The sequence below is a fragment of the Anolis sagrei genome, chromosome 6, assembly GCF_037176765.1.
Source record: "Anolis sagrei isolate rAnoSag1 chromosome 6, rAnoSag1.mat, whole genome shotgun sequence".
NCBI lineage: Eukaryota > Metazoa > Chordata > Lepidosauria > Squamata > Dactyloidae > Anolis > Anolis sagrei.
In genome coordinates, this window is record NC_090026.1 from 85,850,765 (window position 1) to 85,871,272 (window position 20,508).

The 20,508-nt window shown below is 41.0% G+C and overlaps 1 protein-coding gene across 1 annotated transcript in view; it reads right to left on the bottom strand.

Moving 5' to 3' along the window:
- UBE2E1 (ubiquitin conjugating enzyme E2 E1) overlaps nucleotides 1-17,194 on the bottom strand; it is a 72,870-nt gene extending 55,676 nt beyond the window's left edge. The window contains exons 1-3 of the mRNA XM_060781932.2: nucleotides 17,022-17,194; nucleotides 14,630-14,808; nucleotides 12,308-12,358 (exon numbers count right to left, since the gene is read on the bottom strand). Of these exons, the coding sequence (XP_060637915.1) occupies nucleotides 12,308-12,358; nucleotides 14,630-14,781 (203 nt within the window). The 5' untranslated portion in view covers nucleotides 14,782-14,808; nucleotides 17,022-17,194. The remainder of the gene's footprint in view (nucleotides 1-12,307; nucleotides 12,359-14,629; nucleotides 14,809-17,021) is intronic.
- Nucleotides 17,195-20,508: the final 3,314 nt, after the last annotated feature.

The following is a 20,508-nucleotide window of genomic DNA, read 5'->3' on the forward strand; positions in this document are numbered from 1 at the left end:
ATTTTATAGTAGTGTAAAGTCAACTGGAATAGTCAAATACCCAATATCATCATTATAAAATTAATTACTAATGAATTAATGAAAATCTGGCTGTTCGGAGAAGTCTGCCTCAAAATAAATTTCTTCAGACAGACTGAAAATATGCCTATTCTCTGCTGGCAGGACATACCATAGAACGGGAGGTGACACATTACAGGTCCTACTGTGGGTGGAGGTCAAGAGGATTTCAAACTCAGGTGGAACCACATGTCCTCACAAATGTCTCATGGCTAAAAAAAAACCATTCACACCTGGACCTTGAAAAGCCTTTGCAATTTGGGAAATACTTTTTTCCCGGCTTTGGGGAGAAAGCTGTGAGTGTGCACTATGCCCCCTATAATCTAGAAAACAATAACATTACCCTTTTGCCCACTAAAAAGCATTACTTTCAATGTTTTAGGAAAGGAAGTTTGAACAATCCAGTAAACAGCTCTCCATATCCATGGATTCTGCATCCATGCAATCAACAATCCACAGCTTGAAAATCCCACCCCACCCCCCAAAAAATTCAAAAAGTAAACCTGGATGTTGCCTTTTTCTACAAGGGACCCCATTTCATTACACCATTGTATATAATGGGCCTTGTGTATCCACGGATTCCCCACAACCAAATCCCAGAGGGAAAAGCCTGTCTAAATGGCAACAATTTATAGACCAAAGTGGGAGCAGTGAGTAAGGAAGATGATAAAAAGATGGGAAGGTAGTTCACTGTAATGTCCAATATTGTACACCGGTTAAATGGTGAAACAATGTAGTTTTCATTCAAACTATCATATTGGCTCAGACTGGTACACATGACTCTCCTTTCAAAGATGTAAACATGTCTTTTTTCCTCTTTCAAAGGATGAACAGCTGTTTTCAGGAAGATGAGTGGGATTTTGTTTCAAACAATAGAGCAAGGAAAAGAATTGAGCAATTGCTTCTCCGCACAAACAGCAGTGGCGTACAACTGAAATTCCACTTTACAGAAAGAGAGTTGGAAGATCGATGACAGATATAGCCAGTGCAAGGTGTAGTTTGGCCCTTTTAGGAAAGGTTGCAATCCTAGGTAATGCAGTGTGCCTTTTACAGAATACTTGTAAGAATTGACTGCTTTTTATTTATTTATTGCCCTCTTAGCCTACCCAAAAAACAGAGCCTTCTGGCTCGTTGCTCTTTGAGGCAAAGTTTGGAAATAGTAAATTTTGAAAAAAATCTATCATATGGGTGAAATGCTAGTGGACAAGGACCATATGGACAATCTGTTTCTGAAGGGACACAAATGCCTATACAGACTTCTATTTGCAATGTTTTACAAGTCACTTGGCACAAATAAAAGTCATGCTACACTAAACACTGTTTCCACACACAATATAGATTTTTCTTTTGTCTCATTTCCACCGTTTCAGCTACTTCTACACACTCTTTAGACATGCTCTATTACAATGCAATCCTGTTTATCAAAGTAGTATGGTAAACACCCAAACCTTAGATGAGCCTTGAAGCTAGGTAAACGAAAGCAATGTTTCCCTACAATTACATTGACATAAGGCAAGATAATTGTTCCCACTGTACCCAATACTCTGTGCCCATGATATCAGGCAAATTACATAGGGAACACTATTAAGTGTTATTAAACTCCTTTGTTAATTAGAAATATAATATAATTCAATAATAAAAAATAAGTGGTAGATGGAAATGTCATACCTGATATTTTTTGCCAAAACAGCTCCTAAAATCAGCACAGCTCTCAATCAATTACTGAATAACTTAGCTAGAGAACATGAAATGGAAAAATCATTATACAATGGGCCCTTTGGATCCACAGTAGCCACCAACCAAAGATCGGCATGCTCCATGTTATTAAATGGCCACAATGGGAACATAGACACATTTAAGTGTGCTACTTCCTGTCACTACAATATAATAATATGGAGCATGGTCATCTGCATTTTTATATCTCTATGGCATCTTGGAACCAAAACCAGGCAGCCACGATGCACCCATTGTGAAATCAGGTTAGCTATTGCCTTCTTAACTAAGAAAACCCTGTTTTTGAGAAGAATCAACAGAACAATTTGTTGCTATCAACAGCTCCCAGCAATAGCCTATAGTGCTGCTAGGCAGCTTTCCACTGTGAGCACATGAAGCTAATATATATATGAGGTCAGACCATAGCTCCTAGCCCAATACTATCTCTACTCTGTCAGCAGCCCTTTAAGAACAACCTTCCCTGAGATGACACCCTTCAAAAGTTTTGAGCTGCAGCTCCATCAACCAGTATATCAAATGTTCATGCTATCTGGGAGTGATGGGAACTGTAAGTTAAACACATATTGGACCCACCAGCTTAGACAAGGCAACTCCAGGAACTGTGGAAACTAAGTATTTTTTAGCCTTGCTACTATAATTAAAAAACAAGCAACAGAGATGCCATCAGGTCTTCTGGAGTCAAAGCATGTATGCTAGCAATGAATTATAGACCTTGTCCTCAGAAGGAAAAATGCAGCCTCCTGAAAAATTCAGTACATAACACAGAAGTCTGCTGTACTTCATAGAATCTCATATTTTTAGCTCTTGTGGCTGCAGCGATAAATTGGATAAAGTCTTGGCAACAGCACTAAAAATAAAAAAGAAGTATATTTTAAACAAGACAGGCTAAATTCTCATTTTTCAAAACATGTAATTTGAGCCATTCAAAGTAGGTTAGAACTAAGCATAGTGTAGAGAGCATAGTGTATTGTACTTAACATGCTCGAGTTAATCTCCTCTCACCCTTGTTAAGTACCAGGCAGCAATGTCAACCATTTTTCTACATGTCTGTCTGTCTGTCTGTCTCAGAAATAATTGGAAAACAGGCGGGGGGGGGGGGGAGATAATTTGGTCAAATGTAGTCCAAGTTGCTTACATGCCATTTGTTTTAATTCTGGAACTATTGTAGTGCAAATAGAACACAGCTAACAATTTGAATTGATGATACTGTTAACTGCTTTCACCATAAACATGTCAATTACTTAAAGATCTCTAGACTGTTTTCAAGTCAGTACTGAAAAATGTTGGCTGCTTCAGCCTTACTATGAAAGCCCGGAAGATTTTCCTTGACAATTATTGAATCATCAACCAAATTACATAGGACCCTTTCACATTACACAATTATAGAACTACTAGCTGTCCCCTGCCACGTGTTGCTGTGGCCCAGTCTATTGATCTGGAAAATAAAGTAATGAAAAAGTGTTTATTTCTAATATATGTAATTTCTTTATGCTTGTGGGTAAACAGTATTTCTTGCTGTTTCTTTGTCAGTGTTGATGTGGAGAGTGTCTGGTTTGCTCACCCCGGAACATGCAAGATATCATTGTCCTTCTTTAAGGGTCTCTTTCAAATCTATGATACTATATCTGTGTGTGTGTGAATAATATCTATCTATCTATCTATCTATCTATCTATCTATCTATCTATCTATATCTATGGCTGGATGGCTCTTTGTCAGGAGGATTTTGATTACATTTTCTTGTCCTGGTGAAGGGAGTTGGATTGGATGGCCTTAAGTATTTTCTGTTGGTCATGGGGGTTCTGTGTGGGAAGTTTGCCCCGATTCTGTCGTTCGTGGAGTTCAGAACGCTCTTTGATTGTAGGTGAACTGTGAATCCCATTGACTACAACTCCCAAATGTCAAGGTCTATTTCCACCAAACTCCATCTGTGTTCATATTTGGGCGTATTGAGTGCTTGTGCCAAGTTTGGTCCAGATACATCATTGTTCGAGTCCACAGTGCTCTCTGGATGTAGGTGAACTACAACTCCCAAACTCAAGGTCAATGCTCACCAAAACCCTTCCAGTATTTTCTGTTGGTCATGGCAGTTCTGTGTGCAAAGTTTGATCCAATTTCATTGTTAGTGGAGTTCAGAATGCTCTTTGATTGTAGGTGAACTATAAATCCCAGCAACTATAACTCCCAAATGACAAAATCAGTACACAAGGAGTGATGATCACTCCTTGTGTTGTAAGACATTTTGTTGCCAAATTTGGTGTGATTTCATTCATTGATTCTTTTGTTTTTCAGGTACTCATTATGCACAGAGCATTTTTATATAGATAGAATAGATAGATAGATAGATAGATAGATAGATAGATAGTTCTACTTCAACTGTCAAAGCAACATCCTATGAAATCCTGGAATTTTCAGGTAAGAAAGTTGTCCAGTTCTCCCACCACATTTGCGGTTTTGACTTTGTAGATTAGATTATTCACAGATCTGATGAAAAAAAGTTCTTTCTAGGTATTTCTAAGTCCTCCAGTGTGACCCTATGATCAATATTCTCCTGACAGTCTGGAGGGCCATGTGATTTACCATAGGAATCTTCCAGAAAATATTGACCACAGAGAAGTGCCTGTAGACCTGGAAGTTCCTTGATAGGTGTTCTTTTGCCTTTCAAAAAAAAGCAATTTATTCATTTGTGGTTCAGTTTCACGGCAGTCCCATGCATCTAGCCCCAACAAATGTGGAAGGGTGACTGCATTTAGATTTCTTGTTTGCCCTGCTTACTACTTGGATGTGTGATTGTCAGAGATGCCAGGTGCTGTATGCTATATTTCAGAAGAAGGAACTCACAAAATCACTTCTGAGTATTCCTTGCCTAAGAAAACCCTATGAAATCCATGGGGAACCAGACGGCAAGCACGCACAGAGAGATTTATAAGCCAAAAACCTCTACTAGCTCACCAAACTACACATCTCAGGGTTCCACAGGATAAAGCCATGGGTATCAGAAAGGAATTACGGTGCTGTGAAAACACAGTGTGAAAGGGCCCATGGTTTCTAAGATGGAAAATTCAAAATTACAGACTAAGTCCTTCTTTAAGATGAGAGGAGATTCCCCACAGATTGGGCTGAATAAGGAACATTGCCAAAGAGGTATGCATAACACAATGCGGCACACATCAACAAAATCAGGGCAGTTTCTGTCACCTTTGCATAGGGAACAATATCAAACTTTTAAGAAATTATATGATCAAAAACTTGCACAAGCCTGATGCTATAATTAAATCTGTAAGTACAGGATTATCAGCAGATAATAGTGAGGATATTATTCAGACCTATCTCATGAAAATATGTTCAGAACTGACAGCAACAGCGTGTGAAAAATAATTTTATGTACTGATTTAATTGTAATTCAGGGAATAAATCAGAAAATTGTTCTCCAAAAACATGTGCTACCTAGCATCTAATCATTATCAATATCAATCGATTTTAATTAATAAAAATAAGACTGCTAAATCTTTCAGTCTATTTATTAATATTGCCACACAAACTCCATTATACACTATGGCTTTTGTATCTATTCCACCAGTTAAGTAAGGATTTTCAGGTAATGCATATTAATTAAATACTGTTGTTATCACGTCATCAGTGCCCTCCCTCCTAAAAAAAACACCTCCAAACAGAAAAGCATACATATGAAAAATAAACTTGGCATTCACCAATGTCTTTTTCAAACCATCAAACAAAAGAAAGAAAAAGCAAAACTCTCGTCTTGGTTTAACAGCTGCGGAGTATTTCTGCATTATGTGGAACCAGAAACCCTTTACAGGGTTTACTCAAGCAAGTTACTTAAGAAATTCTCATTTAAGACTTCCAGCGAAATAAAAAACTTTACTCTTCAAAAATCAGCTCTTAAAACATGCATTTGCACATAGTTCCATTGACGGATTATATGAGAATAAGTGTTTAAAGAAGTAGAGCCCCAGGGCGCAGATTAATTAAAATGTAAAAGCAGAGTTCAATGCTATTGTCAGATCTTCTTGGGTGGGGGGTGAGGGCAATAGGGCTGCAAAAAAGAAATAGACCCAGAATTTCTTGCTGCACAATCTTTAAAGATACATTACATTCTTCATTTCTATCTCCCCCATTTACATGTGCTAACATGCTATTCTTTTCCTATGTCATATTATGTATTACTTCCTAACATGACACTATATTTTCCTTTAGTTCTCGCTTCTTATTGTTTTTTGTTTTTTTGTTTAATGGCTCATAGCCATTTTATGGACTGAACATACAAGAAACTGTATCTGAAGGGATATAATGATACCATTAAAGTTCAAGGCTATTGCAGGTCTACTAGGAAGTAGGTTCAACTGGGTTCATTCCTAAGGGAGTAGAGGTTGAATATCCCCTATCCAAAATGCTTAGGACCAGCAATATTTGGGATTCATATATTTTTGGATTCTACAATACCTGTATTTGCATATATGTACAGAATGAGATATCTTGGTGACGGAACCCACAAATAAACACAAAATTCACTTATGTTTTAAATGCACCTCATACACATAGCCTGTAGGTAATTTTATACATAATACTTTTAATATATGTGTGCATGAAAAACATTCATGTACACTGAATCATTAGAAAACAAGTGTGGACAATTTTGAAGTATTTTGTGTTTTAGAATTTGGGATAAAGGATGGTCAATCTGTATTGACTTAACATCATTAATAAAAAGTAAATGTTTTCCCCTGACATTAAGTCCAGTCATGTCCAACTCGGGGGAGGGGGGTGCTTATCACCATTTCTAAGCTGAAGAGCTGGCATTGTCCATAGATACCTCCAAGGTCATGTAGGGAGAGCTGTTACCTTCCAGTTGAACCGGTACCTATTGATCTACTCACATTTGCATGTTTTTGAACTGCTAGGTTGGCAGAAGCTGGGGCTGACAGTGGAAGCTCACGCCGTTCCCTGGATTCAAACCTGCAACCTTTCAGTCAACAAGTTTAGCAGCTCAGCGGTTTAACGCACTGCGCCACCTCTAAAAATCCCTAAAAATTGATTTAAAACAATTTCTGTCTAATTTAGGGAGGAAAAATGTTTGTTGTTCAGAAGTGCCAGTTTTACTCAGACTATGTCATCATTTTAATTGAGTGTTTCTACTTCAGCCTATTAAATTCGGAATTTTGTGCACACTTACAAATTGGCATTTTAAAAAACCCATCATTTAACCTGATTTAGTTATCTATTCAATTAATGTAAACGTGATCACAAAACTCCCAAGTAGATTCTGTGTTGCTACTGAATATTTTAGAGACACACATTTATTGGAATTCTAGTATGCGATACTATTTCTTCATAGCCAATGTATCCTCTGAATGTTAAAGCCTCATCTTCTATTTAAACCAAAGTTAAAATGTGCATTTAACTCTCTCATTATAACTGCAAGAACCAAAGCAATTTCATAAATCGACAAGGGAAATGGAGGCTGCTCACCCTTCCATGGAGACTCGTTCAGAAGTGTTGAGTTAGCAAATCAAAACGCACAAAACAAACAGAAACTCCTTAATATTAACTTAAAAAGATGACATGTAAAAGAACACAATTATCTCAAATAAAAAATGGCAATGTTTCTGCCAACCCTGGCAGACTAAGAGTTTTTATACAATGCCTCTTTCTGAGAAAAAAAATCGCTCTCTTTTCCCTTTCTGGGAGGTTCATGAATGCTTGGCCATAACCCCTTTGACAGGCTTGCTGCTCAGAAGTCTACTTCTCTTTTTCATACACATTTATTGTTGCTCTTCAGTCTGCCGCACTATAATCATTGTGTACACAAGTCAGTGGAGTCAGGGCAATTTTGAGTCTTCAGTGCACATTCCCAAAGTGCACCAGGTCAACAAAGAAAAGCACTTTCTGTCAACATCTGGAGCATTTCAAGCCAAGATTCAAGTCGAGGCCATAAACTAAGAGAACCGAAACCTAATCCCCCGAAAAATACTGCCATTTGAGTGCAAAGGAAGCTTCTACAACCACCAAGATCGTTATCAGGTATGGAGCAAAGGGGAAGGCCTTGGGAGCAAGAAAGATTACTGCATGTTAGAAAAGAAGAAATATAAGAGTAATCTGGTATGGTAAACCACCAGAAGAGACTATATTACATTATTAACAAATTTTAATGTTAGACACTATGTACAATATCAAATATACTGTTATCTATAAACTCTTACAAAACAAAGGTTGAAATGCTGTCCTAAACAGATTACAGTCAACAAGTGCTTGTGCAATAATTGTTTACAACATTCCCCATATCTCTAAAAGCATACTAACACATCATCTGTCTGCATATATTACCTATTACCATGTTCACTCTCTGCACTGATAATCTAAAAAAAAAAAATCAACTTGGTATCCTATTACATTGACAGCCAGCAACTGGCAACAAGAGATGTGCACCTATCACTTAGCTATACTTCCATAACTATGTCTCCTGACACTTCCGCCCACCCCAAAATCCTGCTTTGCCAACATGACCTTTTCTGTTTGGTCAGAAAGGGTGTGGGTGAGCAGAGAAGTGGGGACACATCCAGCTATTTTCCTGTAGAGACGCAGCTACAGGGGTCCTTGGGATATCCTTATGGGTTTATTTACTTCCAGCAAGCCCAGCTGCAGCAAAAAAAAAAACTGGGCATGTTTTCAGCTACCTCCTCCCTGTTCTCTAACAACAGAGAAATTGAAGTATGAGGGCTGGAGGTTTGTACCGCTCAAAAGACTGATTGGGGCCCACTGTTGTTGTTCCATGATGGAACAGAGTACTGATCTTCATAACAATTAAAAAGTGAGTTGTGATGTCAGTCAAATTCACACCATTGTACTGTAATCCATGAACAAGGTTGCCACCCAATACCTATTACAGAAATAATAGGATGTACATTAATCCATATACTTTGGATTTGTTTGTACTATTTCTACATATTATGTTTCAAATTAAAAATGACTATTTTCCAGGTTAGACATATTCACAAGAGTGAAGGACAAACAGGTATTTTTTCATGCAGCTTAGGACAAGTCAGCTTCATGATAAACAAGCCAAGCATTCTCAAATGGAACAAAGACAAAACACAAGCAGAACGTTCATTGGCCATGGACAACGTTCATGGAGACCAACATATCACATGGAAAGGGAAAAAGCAAGATGCTATAGAAAGGTGGTTCTTAACCTGTAGGCCGTGGACCACCATTGAACAAAAATCTCGTCTGGGAGCCTTCTTCCTCTTTATTTTTTTTAAAAAATATTTTATTTCTGGTCCTTTTGCACCACTTGCCACTCCTTCCCTGTCCCTTGGATAGACCATATCAGCTCTAGATTATTAAATATAGTTTTCTTGGGTGAGCAGATGGCAACTACCGGATGGCATATGTTCTATATCAGAAACTAGATCTGATGTGGTCTATCCAATGAATCAGTGTCTCAAATAACCAAAACGAATCTAAAGTTGACCAAAAACAAATTCGTAACCCTTTTGGTACTAATGTTGGAGAGTGGTCCTTGTTCAAAGTGATCCCTGATCAAGTGATCCCTGGTGAAGTGGTCTCTGGTCAAAAAAGATTGGGAACCACTGATATAAAACAACCAAATACTTTAAATGGTTGTGTAGTGAGAGCCGTTCACAAAGCCAAAATCATGTGAAATTGAATAAAACTCACTGGTTTCTATTGTGGATAATATTTAGGACACACATTTCTCCTTTGCTATACCATCTGAGATGGGGTGAAATTACACTTCATTCAGCCTTTTAAAGACCACTTTGAAATATTTGCTATTCAGGATGCATCCAGAGAAACACTGGCATCATGTCCACAGAACCACAAGGCAGACACTGGAATCTCTGCCACTCACTATATTCAAGAGCAAATTTTACAAAACCCAAAGGAAGTATATGCCACATTGCCTATTTCTGTCATTAAATATTTTCCAAAATCTGTATGAAAGCAACATGACGTTGTATAGGATTAAAGACATAATGTAGTACTCCTTGCCTGTAAAAGTTTTGGGGTACCATAAATTAACAAGCAGCATGAAGGTGCATATGGGGGTGCGCACACACATCTTTTTGCGGCCTATGAGGAATGGCATTCAACCATGTTGCACATTGATCTCTACTGAATAACTGGGAGATTTTTACAATATATTTTCGCAATGGATGCTTATATCAGTTACAACACATATGCTACCGGAATACAAGTTTCACTGAAAATGACTTTTCAAGCATATACTAATTGTATGCAAAAAAGCTGTGAAATGTGTTTAGTGTATTCTAAACCACCTTACAACTCTGCTCCAACAAGATATCATTAACACTTCAACTAAGTAAAGATAAGAAGAAAAAATGAGTGTTTCATTTCTTTTTATATTCTAGCACATATCAACATAAAAGTACTGAAATACAGTTACTCTAAAACTATTTATATCAGAAACAGTAGAACTTGAACATTTACCCCCCTTTTAAAAAATCTGCCCTAGCACAATTATGAGCAGGAATCAAGGCTAGCATACTTCTCTCTCAAGTAATTATAGACAGAAGACTCTAAAAACATCTAAATCTCTGTTCACTTATATGTTCTGAAGTGCAAGATTCCTCTGATCACAGGACAGTTTAAAGCACTTACAGCATAAACTGAATTTTACCTCCTCAAAAGCCTTAAGCAAAGCAAACATATTTGTATGTGTCTTCAAGTTTATGATTCCCAATGGACTGCACTAGTGAAATAAGAAACCACATTTACAGTCATTATATTCTGACAAGGTAATTTGCTAGCATAGTCTTGAAAGACACCAAGTTCACATACGAGCCGCTAGAGAGAGAGAGAACTGTGTTGAGAGATTACTTGGATGATTTGGACACAAACTTCGATCCAGAAGGGAAAATGCAATTAAGACCACTGAAACACTGGATGCACAGTCACACAGCAATTCACAGCAGCAAGGAATTAAAGCAGTATGAAGCTTCAGGAACACAACAGAGTCATTTGCCTGGCAATTTTTCAGTTTCTCTCATCAATCCATGACTGTCTTTTTTTAAAAAAAAACTATAAAATCTTAATACAACCATGTCATTCTCTTCTCCTTTTTTCACATCCAGGCATCAGTCACTGGCAATGTTTGTGATCCTTTGCAATGGGGACTTTAGCCAATAGAAGGAAAAAGGTCTTTAGCTGATCCTATTAAATAAACAGGGCGGCACTTCATTAAGCCTAGACCTCCCTTGGCCTCATATACTCCTCCAGGCTTCTCCACGCAAAAAGTGGTTTTTAAAACTAAATTTTAGCAATGGCACCAATTATTTGCAGGATCAATTAAAAAGGAAGGAAAAATGGAGTGGGTGAAACAGAACGCACTCAAACATATTTGAAGGTGAATATTTTCACTGGAATCATCAAACTTTCTTTAACTGGTACAGATAAAGAAAACATCTAAATCACCAATAATCACAGATAAGGTGCTCTCTGAAAACGGCATCCTAAAGGGATACCGATGATACTGGAATTCCCCTTCCTGTTTAATTAACAGAGGCAACAAAGAATCAAAGGTGCTCTACTCTCCAATATCTAAATGCAAAAGTACTGCAAAATCTAAGCGATAACCTAAGCAGCAGCTCAGCATGTACTTACAGAAAGTGTTTAAATCTTTTAACACATGGCTCAAACACTCATTTTATAAAAGGCAATGACATCCCCCAGGGTGTGCTTTCACCAGATTACATGCCTGCTCTTAAGGTGCATATGCTGAGCAATGAGCTCAAATCCCACTCCTACAACATACATTACTGCTCTGTACAAAGACTTTTAATGGAAAGACACCAACAGGTCTTTCCCCCTTTTTTTCCTCCTGAATTTGAATAATAGTAAAAGTGATGTGATCAGAAACACAAGTTATAAAAGGATGATGAAAGTGTAACATGGAGATTCATGCTCTGTTATAATTAACCAGTGACAGAAGGCAACATACACAGGCAGAATGACAATTTGTAATGCGTTCAAACTGTAACACTTTTGAAGTACCATTAAGTAAATATATAGGAAACAGAAAATTGCATCAAAAATATGTCTCCAAAGGTTCAAATCCCATGAGAAGTTATTCTTTGTCATTCAGGATATTCACAAAAGATACCTTGCATCATCATTCACAAGCAAAAATTGTATTTAAACACAACCAGGCATTCTCTAGTATCAAACATAATAATACATACAGTACACAGGCTAGTACAATCTCACACCGTCTGTTGTGTATCACTACTAAATTTAAGAAGATGCATGACATCATATTAATGTACCTTACATCGCCCTGCCCTCTTGCAGGAAGCACCCAATAACAACATAGCAAGAAAACACAGAGCAACAACACAACTTGCTACCTAACCTATTGCCTGCAGAACATATGATGAGATATATGCTTATACATTGATGGTGACCACACGTTTATTAATATATATATATAAATATTTAAAGCAGATGCATCACACTTACCTGCAATTTGGAGGTGGATCTAAGGTGATGTCAGCCAATTCCTTTTGAATCCTATGACAAGCAAACAAGAGAAAGAGTGGAAGAAGGCTGCAGTTCCTTTTCATGTAACATCTTTTGGGAGTTATAAAGACAAGTGGCATAAATCTACTACGAAAAAGCCAAGTCAACACTCTCTAACCTCAGTACTCTTCCTAATAAAACTGCAGTGAAGACTGTCCTTATGTTCACTTTATGGTCAAGCTGAGAGGCACACTTTGACTTGAAAATCAGCCGGACAATACCCCAGACATATCAAGCATATCAATCAATGAATCACACTGGCTTCCCCAAAGGCTTAAAGCCACGGCATTCTAACTGATCATCTAAATGCCACTGCAAGAATAACGGCAGGAAAAGAAGCAGAGATATCTCTACACCAAATAAAATGAAGGAAAGCAAATCATCAATTACATCACTAACATAATTCCCATTGATTTTTATCACTTCAGAGGGTAAAAGGAAGGCTATGTTCAGGGGCTTTTCTTTGAGCCATCCTCCCAAAGGGAAAACAGTTATTAACAACCAATACCAAGCTCTGCCCTCTTCTCCATAAGCTCCCAATAAGAGGCCCCTTCTCACTGGGTCAGACTAATATCAATAAGAACAAGGTGAAAAGCAGGAGTCTTGTCAGACAACTTGCTGAAAGGACTGGTTCAAAATTCAGTCACAGAAGGTACACTAGAAGAATTATGAACCTGACGTTACTATCATAAAAACATTTTCAGTATTAATTCAACCTGAGAAGTCAGCCATAGCAGAGCACCTGATGAACCAACCTGGACACAGCATATTATTTGAGAACACAGAAATGTTGGACCACTGGGTTGTTGTAGGTTTTTCCGGGCTATATGGCCATGTTCTGGAGGCAATTTTTCTCCTGACGTTTCGCCTGCATCTATGGCAAGCATCCTCAGAGGCCATGAAAGCGTTCGACAATGTTGGACCACTCTAACAACTACCATGTCAGAGAAGCCATCGAAATCCACAAGCATGTGGACAATTTCAACAAAGAGGAGGAAACTATGAAAATGAACAAAATCTGGCTACCAGTATTTAAAAAACTTCTAAAATCAGGACAGTAAATAGAGATTAACACTCAAAAGGGGGAGGGGGGATTCCAGACAAGAAGCAATCAGGGCCAGCTAATACCTCTCAACAAAGGATCACCCAGGCAGGAAACAAACAGGCTTTGAAGCTGCAAGTCCATTAAATGATAAACAAGGTGGCCAATTGCAACGTTTACACATGCCTCAAACAGACAAGTGTTCTTTCTCCCACCCTGGGCATTCAACAGACATATAAACCTCACTTTAGTTTCTGACAGACCTCACAACCTCTGAGGATGCCTGCCTTAGATGTGGGCTAAACATCAGGAGAAAATGCTTCTGGAGCATGGGCACACAGCCGGGAAAACTGACAGCAACCCATTTTCAATATTCATGAAAATAGATGATTTTTATTTGAAGCACTGAAGTCTTTTTGCAGGAAAGTCTAAAAGCAAAGTTTTGTATTTTGGGGAATTTGGAAAGTTCTAAATGCAAACAACAAAGGAAAGCAACATGTCACCCTCAGGAAGATTAATCTTTTGAATCAAATCAGATGACCTCAAAGCAACCAGCAATTCTTAATTAATCTTCACAGCACTCCTGCACCTAGGCTATTGTCATCTTTCACATCTATTGGTATGTAAAGAAACCAAGTGGTTTGCTCAAGGCTGTATGGGATAAATCAGTAGCAGGGAAGGAATTAGGTGGAGACATTTTGGGTTGCTTTGAGTTTTCTGAGCTGTATGGCCATGTTCCAGAAGCATTCTCTCATGGCCATACAGCCCGGAAAACTCACAGCAACCCAGTGATTCCAGCCATGAAAGCCTTCGACAACACATAGAAACATTCTGATCCCAAGTCACACCTCTGAGCTTTTCTGGCCCTGAATGCAAACGAGTCGCCCTAGGGCTGAGAGTGGCGGTCAATAAGTGCAAGTAATAAATAAATAAATAAATAAATAAATATGGACAGGCTGTGAGATGACGCTTGAAGGTACAGTTAAGAAGAAGAGAGCTTATAAAAAAGGAAGAAAAAGGTAACACATCTGGGAAGTGGGTGACAATGGTGGTGAGTTAAGGAAAAGATTATTTAACTGAAAAGAACCCATCTGAGTAAGAAGTGGCAATGGTGGTGTGAAAAAGACTCAAATTCTACAGAAGAAGCAAAAGCACAAGATGATGGGGAAAGAAAAGCCACAACAATTTCCCAACTAGACAGAGTTATGCTCGATCCTTACCTCTTAGCACTGGTGGAGAGGAGCTTGGAGTTTTTACTCATGCTGACTTTACTTTCCTTCTTCTTAGGTGTGCTTGTCTCCTTCTCGGTCTGTTGGTTGGAGGATGAAGATGAGGAAGAGCTGGTGCTAGCCCTCGAATCGTCATCCGACATAGCTATCCCCCACTACGCACCCCAAACCTGGAGAAGAAACACCACAAGGGGAGGGAGATGGGGGGAGGGAAAAGGGAGCGTTAACTAACACCCCTGACAAAGAGGAAGCTAACTAGAAGAGGGGATTTTTCATTGGAAACACTACTTTCTCTGGGTTGATGTAAGTTTTTTGGGCTGTGAGGTCAGAAGCATTCTCTCCTGACCTCACAACCCCTCAGGATGCCTGCCATTGATGCAGACAAAACGTCAGGAGATAATGCTTCTCGAACATGACCATACAGTCCAGAAAACTCATAGCAACCCAGACCTCAAAACCTCTAAGGATGTCTGCCATAGATGCAGGTGAAACATCAGGAGGGAATGCTTCTGGAACATGGCCACACAGTCCAAAAAGCTTCCAACAACCTAGTGATTCCGGCCATGAAAACCTTAGACAATACACTCCTTTCTCTCTTCCCCAAGTGCTTTACTGTGAGAAACAGAGCAAAGAAGTGCCCCCAAACCCCTTTTCAGTAACACTTAGCACTGGCTCCATCTCTGGAAATGGGGGAAGGGTATAAACAGACAAGAGGAATTAATGAAGGAGGAAACAGGATTAAGGAGACCAGGTACTTCTCCTCCTCCTCCTCCTCCTACCAAAGACCAGGCAAGCCTGGCTTCCCAATATTTAGTCTTAAGAGCAAGCAAAACACATGGATAAAATAAGAGAGGAAGACCAGGGATTAGACAAGAGGAAATATTAAATGGAAAGGAAAGGAAAGGAAAGGAAAGGAAAGGAAGGAAGTGGGGAGAGAATCCATGTCTGCAAAGGTTATGGAGGGGGAAAAAGAGACCCAGGCCCCTTTCACACGGCTGAATAAAGTCCGAAATAATCTGCTTTGAACTGAGATATATGGTAGTGTGGACTCAGATAGCCCAGTTCAAAGCAGACTGTGGGATTTTCTGCCTTGATATACTGGGATATAGGGCTGCGTGGATGGGCCCCCAGTTTTGAGGGGGAGTTTAATAGGGAAACTATGGAGAGAGAGAAAAGATCAATGGGGAAGGTGATGGAGGGGGAAAGGAAGATATACAGTTTTAGAGGGGAGTTAAACTATGAAGAGAGGAAAATATTTAAAAGGAGAAGGGGAGTTAATGGGAAGGTTATGGAGGGGGGAAACGGGATCCAGTTTTAGGGGGAAGTTTAATAGGGAAACTATGGCGAGAGAGATAAAAAATCAATTGGGATGGGAGGAGGGTTAATAGGAAGGTGATGGGGGGAGAGAAGAGATCCAGTTTGGGTGTTAATGGTGAAGGGGACAAGAGACTTGATGCCATTTGGTTCACAAATAACAATAGTATGAATAATAGTTTGATTCAATAGACAGGTCCCTTGTCCCCTTTCAATGGGAAGCTAATGGAGGAGGGAAGAGATCCAGTTTGTGTGAGTGGGGGGATCATTAAATTAAATCAGAAAAGGGGGGCAACCCTGTGTGGAGGCTGGAAGTGGGGGGATGCCTTAAGTAAGAGATTAAGAGGGGAAACTCAAAACCTACAGGAAGTGAAGGGGGGGAGGCATTAACACTTTTCAGGAGGCGCATAATCCGCGATTACGAATTCGGGGGGGGGGGGGGGAGAGGAAGGTTGCCCAGAAAGAAAGAAAAGAAAAGAAAAAAACAAAACACGGGGTCAAAGGAAGGAAGGAAGGGGGGGAAAGGAGGAGGAGGGGAGGAAAGGAGAAGGTAATCCTTAAGGAAGGAGATCTTGAAGCCACCATTTGAGGCCATGGGTCGGCGATGATTCCCGTGGAAGATTGGGGGGGGGGGGGGAATCCTTGGAATTGGGGAACAGTGCTGATCCCCTCCTCCTCCTCCGCCCCCTCCCCCAAAGGCAGGCTTTACTTCCCTTGCTCCCTACCTACACAAATACAGAGATAGATATGCCCCACTCTCACTTCCCACTTCCTTGTAGGAAAAGGGGTTCACCTCGAGGGAGCCCCTTCTTGATGATGATTTGGGGGAAGGGAAGGCGAAAGGGACAGAGGGGGATCTGACAGCGCCATTGCCCCCCAAACACCCCGCTTTCCTTTCCCTGCTCCCCCCCCCCTTGCTTTGCCAACCCAGGTCTCCCTCTCTCTCTCTCTCTCTCTCTCTCAATCCCTCTCTGGCATCGCTGCCACAAAGCAGCCCCCTCCCGGCCTCCCTCCTCCTCCTCTTGGGGCTCCTGCGGGGCCAAGGCAGAGGGGCGCCCCTTCCCCATACCTCTCCCTTTGTGTCTGGCGGCGGCTGCTCCTCCTCGGTGCGGCTGGGCCTGGCCACTCGTGTCTCTCTCTCTCTCGCTCTCTCTCTCGATGGGAGAGAAGCGGAAGTGCTGCAACAGCAACTATTAAACAGGCAATGGCTTCCCCGCCTGCCTGCCTTGCCTTGCCTCTGCCTCGCCCCCCCCCCCTCCTTCCCTCAGCAGTGGAGGGAGGGCAGCCAGCCAGCCAGGGTCACACACACTCTCGCCCCATGGATCTATGTCACACAAGCACACCTAGACGTCCAAGCATAGGCTCAGAAGGAAAGGAAGGAGGATTTAGTGGTACCCAAGGAAGCACCTCTCTCTCCCCTCAATGTGAAGGGGCACATCTCTCCCCTCTTCCCCCCCAAAGTCTGATCCCCTCAAAGGACTCCCTCAGGATGGATAGAAATGTGGGGGAGGAGGGGGGAATTTGAGGGGATGAGGCTCCTGAGGAGAACCTTTGTCATGTGTCACTATGACATGCATAGAAGAAGAAGAAAAGAATTACACAAACTTTTCCAATAAGAATTTAAGACTATGTGTGTGTATATATATGTATATTGTAGACCTATACATATAGCCCAGGCCTGGCAAACGTGGGCCCTCCAGGTGTTTTGGACTTCAACTCCCACCATTCCTAACAGCTTCAGGCCCCTTCCTTTCCCCCCTCAGCTGCAGGCGTAGGCTCAGAAGAAAGGGGGAATCACTGGTTCCCAAGGAGGCACCTACCTCTCCCCACATTGTGAAGGGACACATCTCCCCCCCCCCCCGCCAAAGTCACCCTTTCTGAGTCCCTCAAAGTACTCCCTCAAGATGGATAGAAATGAGGGTGGGGGGGGGGTGGATTTGAGGGGATGAGGCTCCTGAAGAGAACCTTTGTTATGTGTCATTATGACATGCATGGAAGAAGAAGAAAAGAACCACACAAACTTTTCCAATAAGAATCTAAGAGAATATATATGTATGCATGTGTACACCTATAGGCATGGGCAAACGTGGGCCCTCCCACCATTCCTAAGGCCTCAGGCCTCTTCCCTTTCCCCCTCAGCTTCTGGCATATACTCAGAAGAAAGAAGAAATCAGTCTTCTTCCATCTTGCCCCCAAAGTCACCCTTTTTGAGCCCCTCAAAGTACTCCCTCAGGATGGATAGAAATGAGAGGGAGGGGGGGGATTTGAAGGGATGAGGCTCCTGAGGAGAACCTTTGTCATGTATCATTATGACATGGAAGAAGAAGAAGAATATGCAAGAAGAAGAAGAATATGCATGGAAGAAGAAGAATAAAAGAACCACACAAACTTTTGCAATAAGAACTGTCAAAGTGGGGAAAAATTAGAATATATCTATCTATAGATAGAATATACATATATAGAGGGGGGGATATATCTTGTCGAAGGCTTTCATGGCCGGAATCACTGGATTGTTGTAGGTTTTTTTTGGGCTATATGGCCATGTTCTAGAGGCACTCTCCCTTGACGTTTCACCTGCATCTATGGCAAGCATCCTAAGAGGTTGTGACCTCAGGAGAGAATGCCTTTAGAACATGGCCATATAGCCAGAAAAAACCTACAACAACCCAGAAATCTATCTATTTCTGTTTTTTCGACTATTCTAAAGCCTTTGACTATGTGGATCATAATAAATTGTGGCAAGTTCTTGGTGGTATGGGGATACCAAGTCACCTTGCCTGTCTACTGAGGAATCTGTATAACAACCCATTTCTCACCTCAATCTGAAGGTTCAGCCTTCTCTCTCTCTCTCTCTCTAAACACACACACACAGACACACACATGTACACCTACACATTAGGCATATGGAGAAGGATATAACCCAGGCATGGGCAAACTTGGGCCTTCTAGGTGTTTTGGACTTCAGCTCTCCCCATTCCTAACAGCCTCAGACCCTTTCCTCTCCCCCCCCCCCCGCCCTCAACCACAGGCATAGGCACAGAAGAAAGGGGGAATCAGTGGTACCCAATGAGGCACCTATCTCTCCCTTCAATGTGAAGGGACACATTCCCCCCCTCCCCCCAGTCACCCTTTCCGATACTCCCTCAGGATGACTTGGGGAAATGGGAAAAAATTGAGGTCATGGATGCTCCTGAGAAGAACCTTTGTCATGTGTCAGTATACCAGGCATCCTTTTTTTTTTTTTTTTTTTTTTTTTTTTTTTTGTCCTCTCCTGGCTCTGGGGAGAAAGTGAAGGGGGGAAATTGGTAATTTTCCCTTTGGGAATAATGTGGCTTCCATCTTTTGGCCTGCATCAATAGAAGTATAGTGTCTGGTTCCAGGGAAATAATGCTACCCCTCTATTCTGCTTTGGCCGGACCACAATTCTGGGCACTGCAATTGAAGGGAGATGTTGACAAGCTATAATGTGTCCAGAGGAAGGTGACTAAAATGATCAAAGGTCTGGAGAACAAGCCCTATGAGGAGTGGCTTAAAGAGCTGGGCATGTTTAGCCTGCAAAAGAGATGGCTGAGAGGAGACATGATAGCCATGTATAAATATGTGAGAAGAAGTCATAGAGATGAGAGAGCAAACTTGTTTTCTGCTGCCCTGGAGGCTAGGACACAGAACAATGGCTTCTAACTACAGGAAATGAGATTCCACCTGAACACGAGGAAGAACTTCCTAACGGTAAGAGCTGTTCAGCAGTGGAACTCTCTTCCCCGGAGTGTGAAGGATGCTCCTTCTTTGGAGGCTTTTAAACAGATGCTGGATGGCCATCTGTCGGGGCTGCTTTAAGTGTGATTTTCCTACTTCTTGGCAGGGGGTTGGACTGGATGGTCCACGAGGTCTCTTCCAAATCTATGTTTCTATGAATCTATGATATGCCTCCAGCCCAGCTTTTGAAGCCAGAGGCTCCTCAGTCTTTTCCCTGCAGAGGCCTGAAGTACTAGGCCTGCTAGGAAGGCCACTTTCTCTTTTCTTTGACTTATTCATAATGCACCAAATGCAGCAGCTGTTTAAGTTCCTAAAAGCAAGGACTCCTGTTTGGGGTCTCATTTGCCTTCTCCACTTCCAGTCTTTTTCCTGACTTGTAATCTTTCCCCCCTCATCTTTTTCTCTAAGCCACCATTAAGAGGGTCACAGTCCAACAAGTGGGACCCAGCCAGGCCTGAGTCGAGGGATTAAAGGGAAAGATAGAGAAGAACTCAGAGGGACAGGGTTATTAAACTTCAGGAAATGTGGCTTTCGGTGACATGTCTCTTTCCTGCTTCACTTCTGCCCTCTTATTACAGCCCTGCAGAATTCTTTTATTCCACTTACATGGCGTTACTCTTACAAAGGGCAAGGCTTGTGAGATCACCGATCCCATTCTGGGATCTAGCAGGAAGGTTCCTAAACTTGGCAGCTGTCCGGAGGGAAATCTGGTTTTGTTTCCAAGTATATTAGTAATACAGGAGAGATTAATGAGTCAGGAAGTCGTCACCCCCTTTCTTTTCTCCTATAAATTGCCCTGC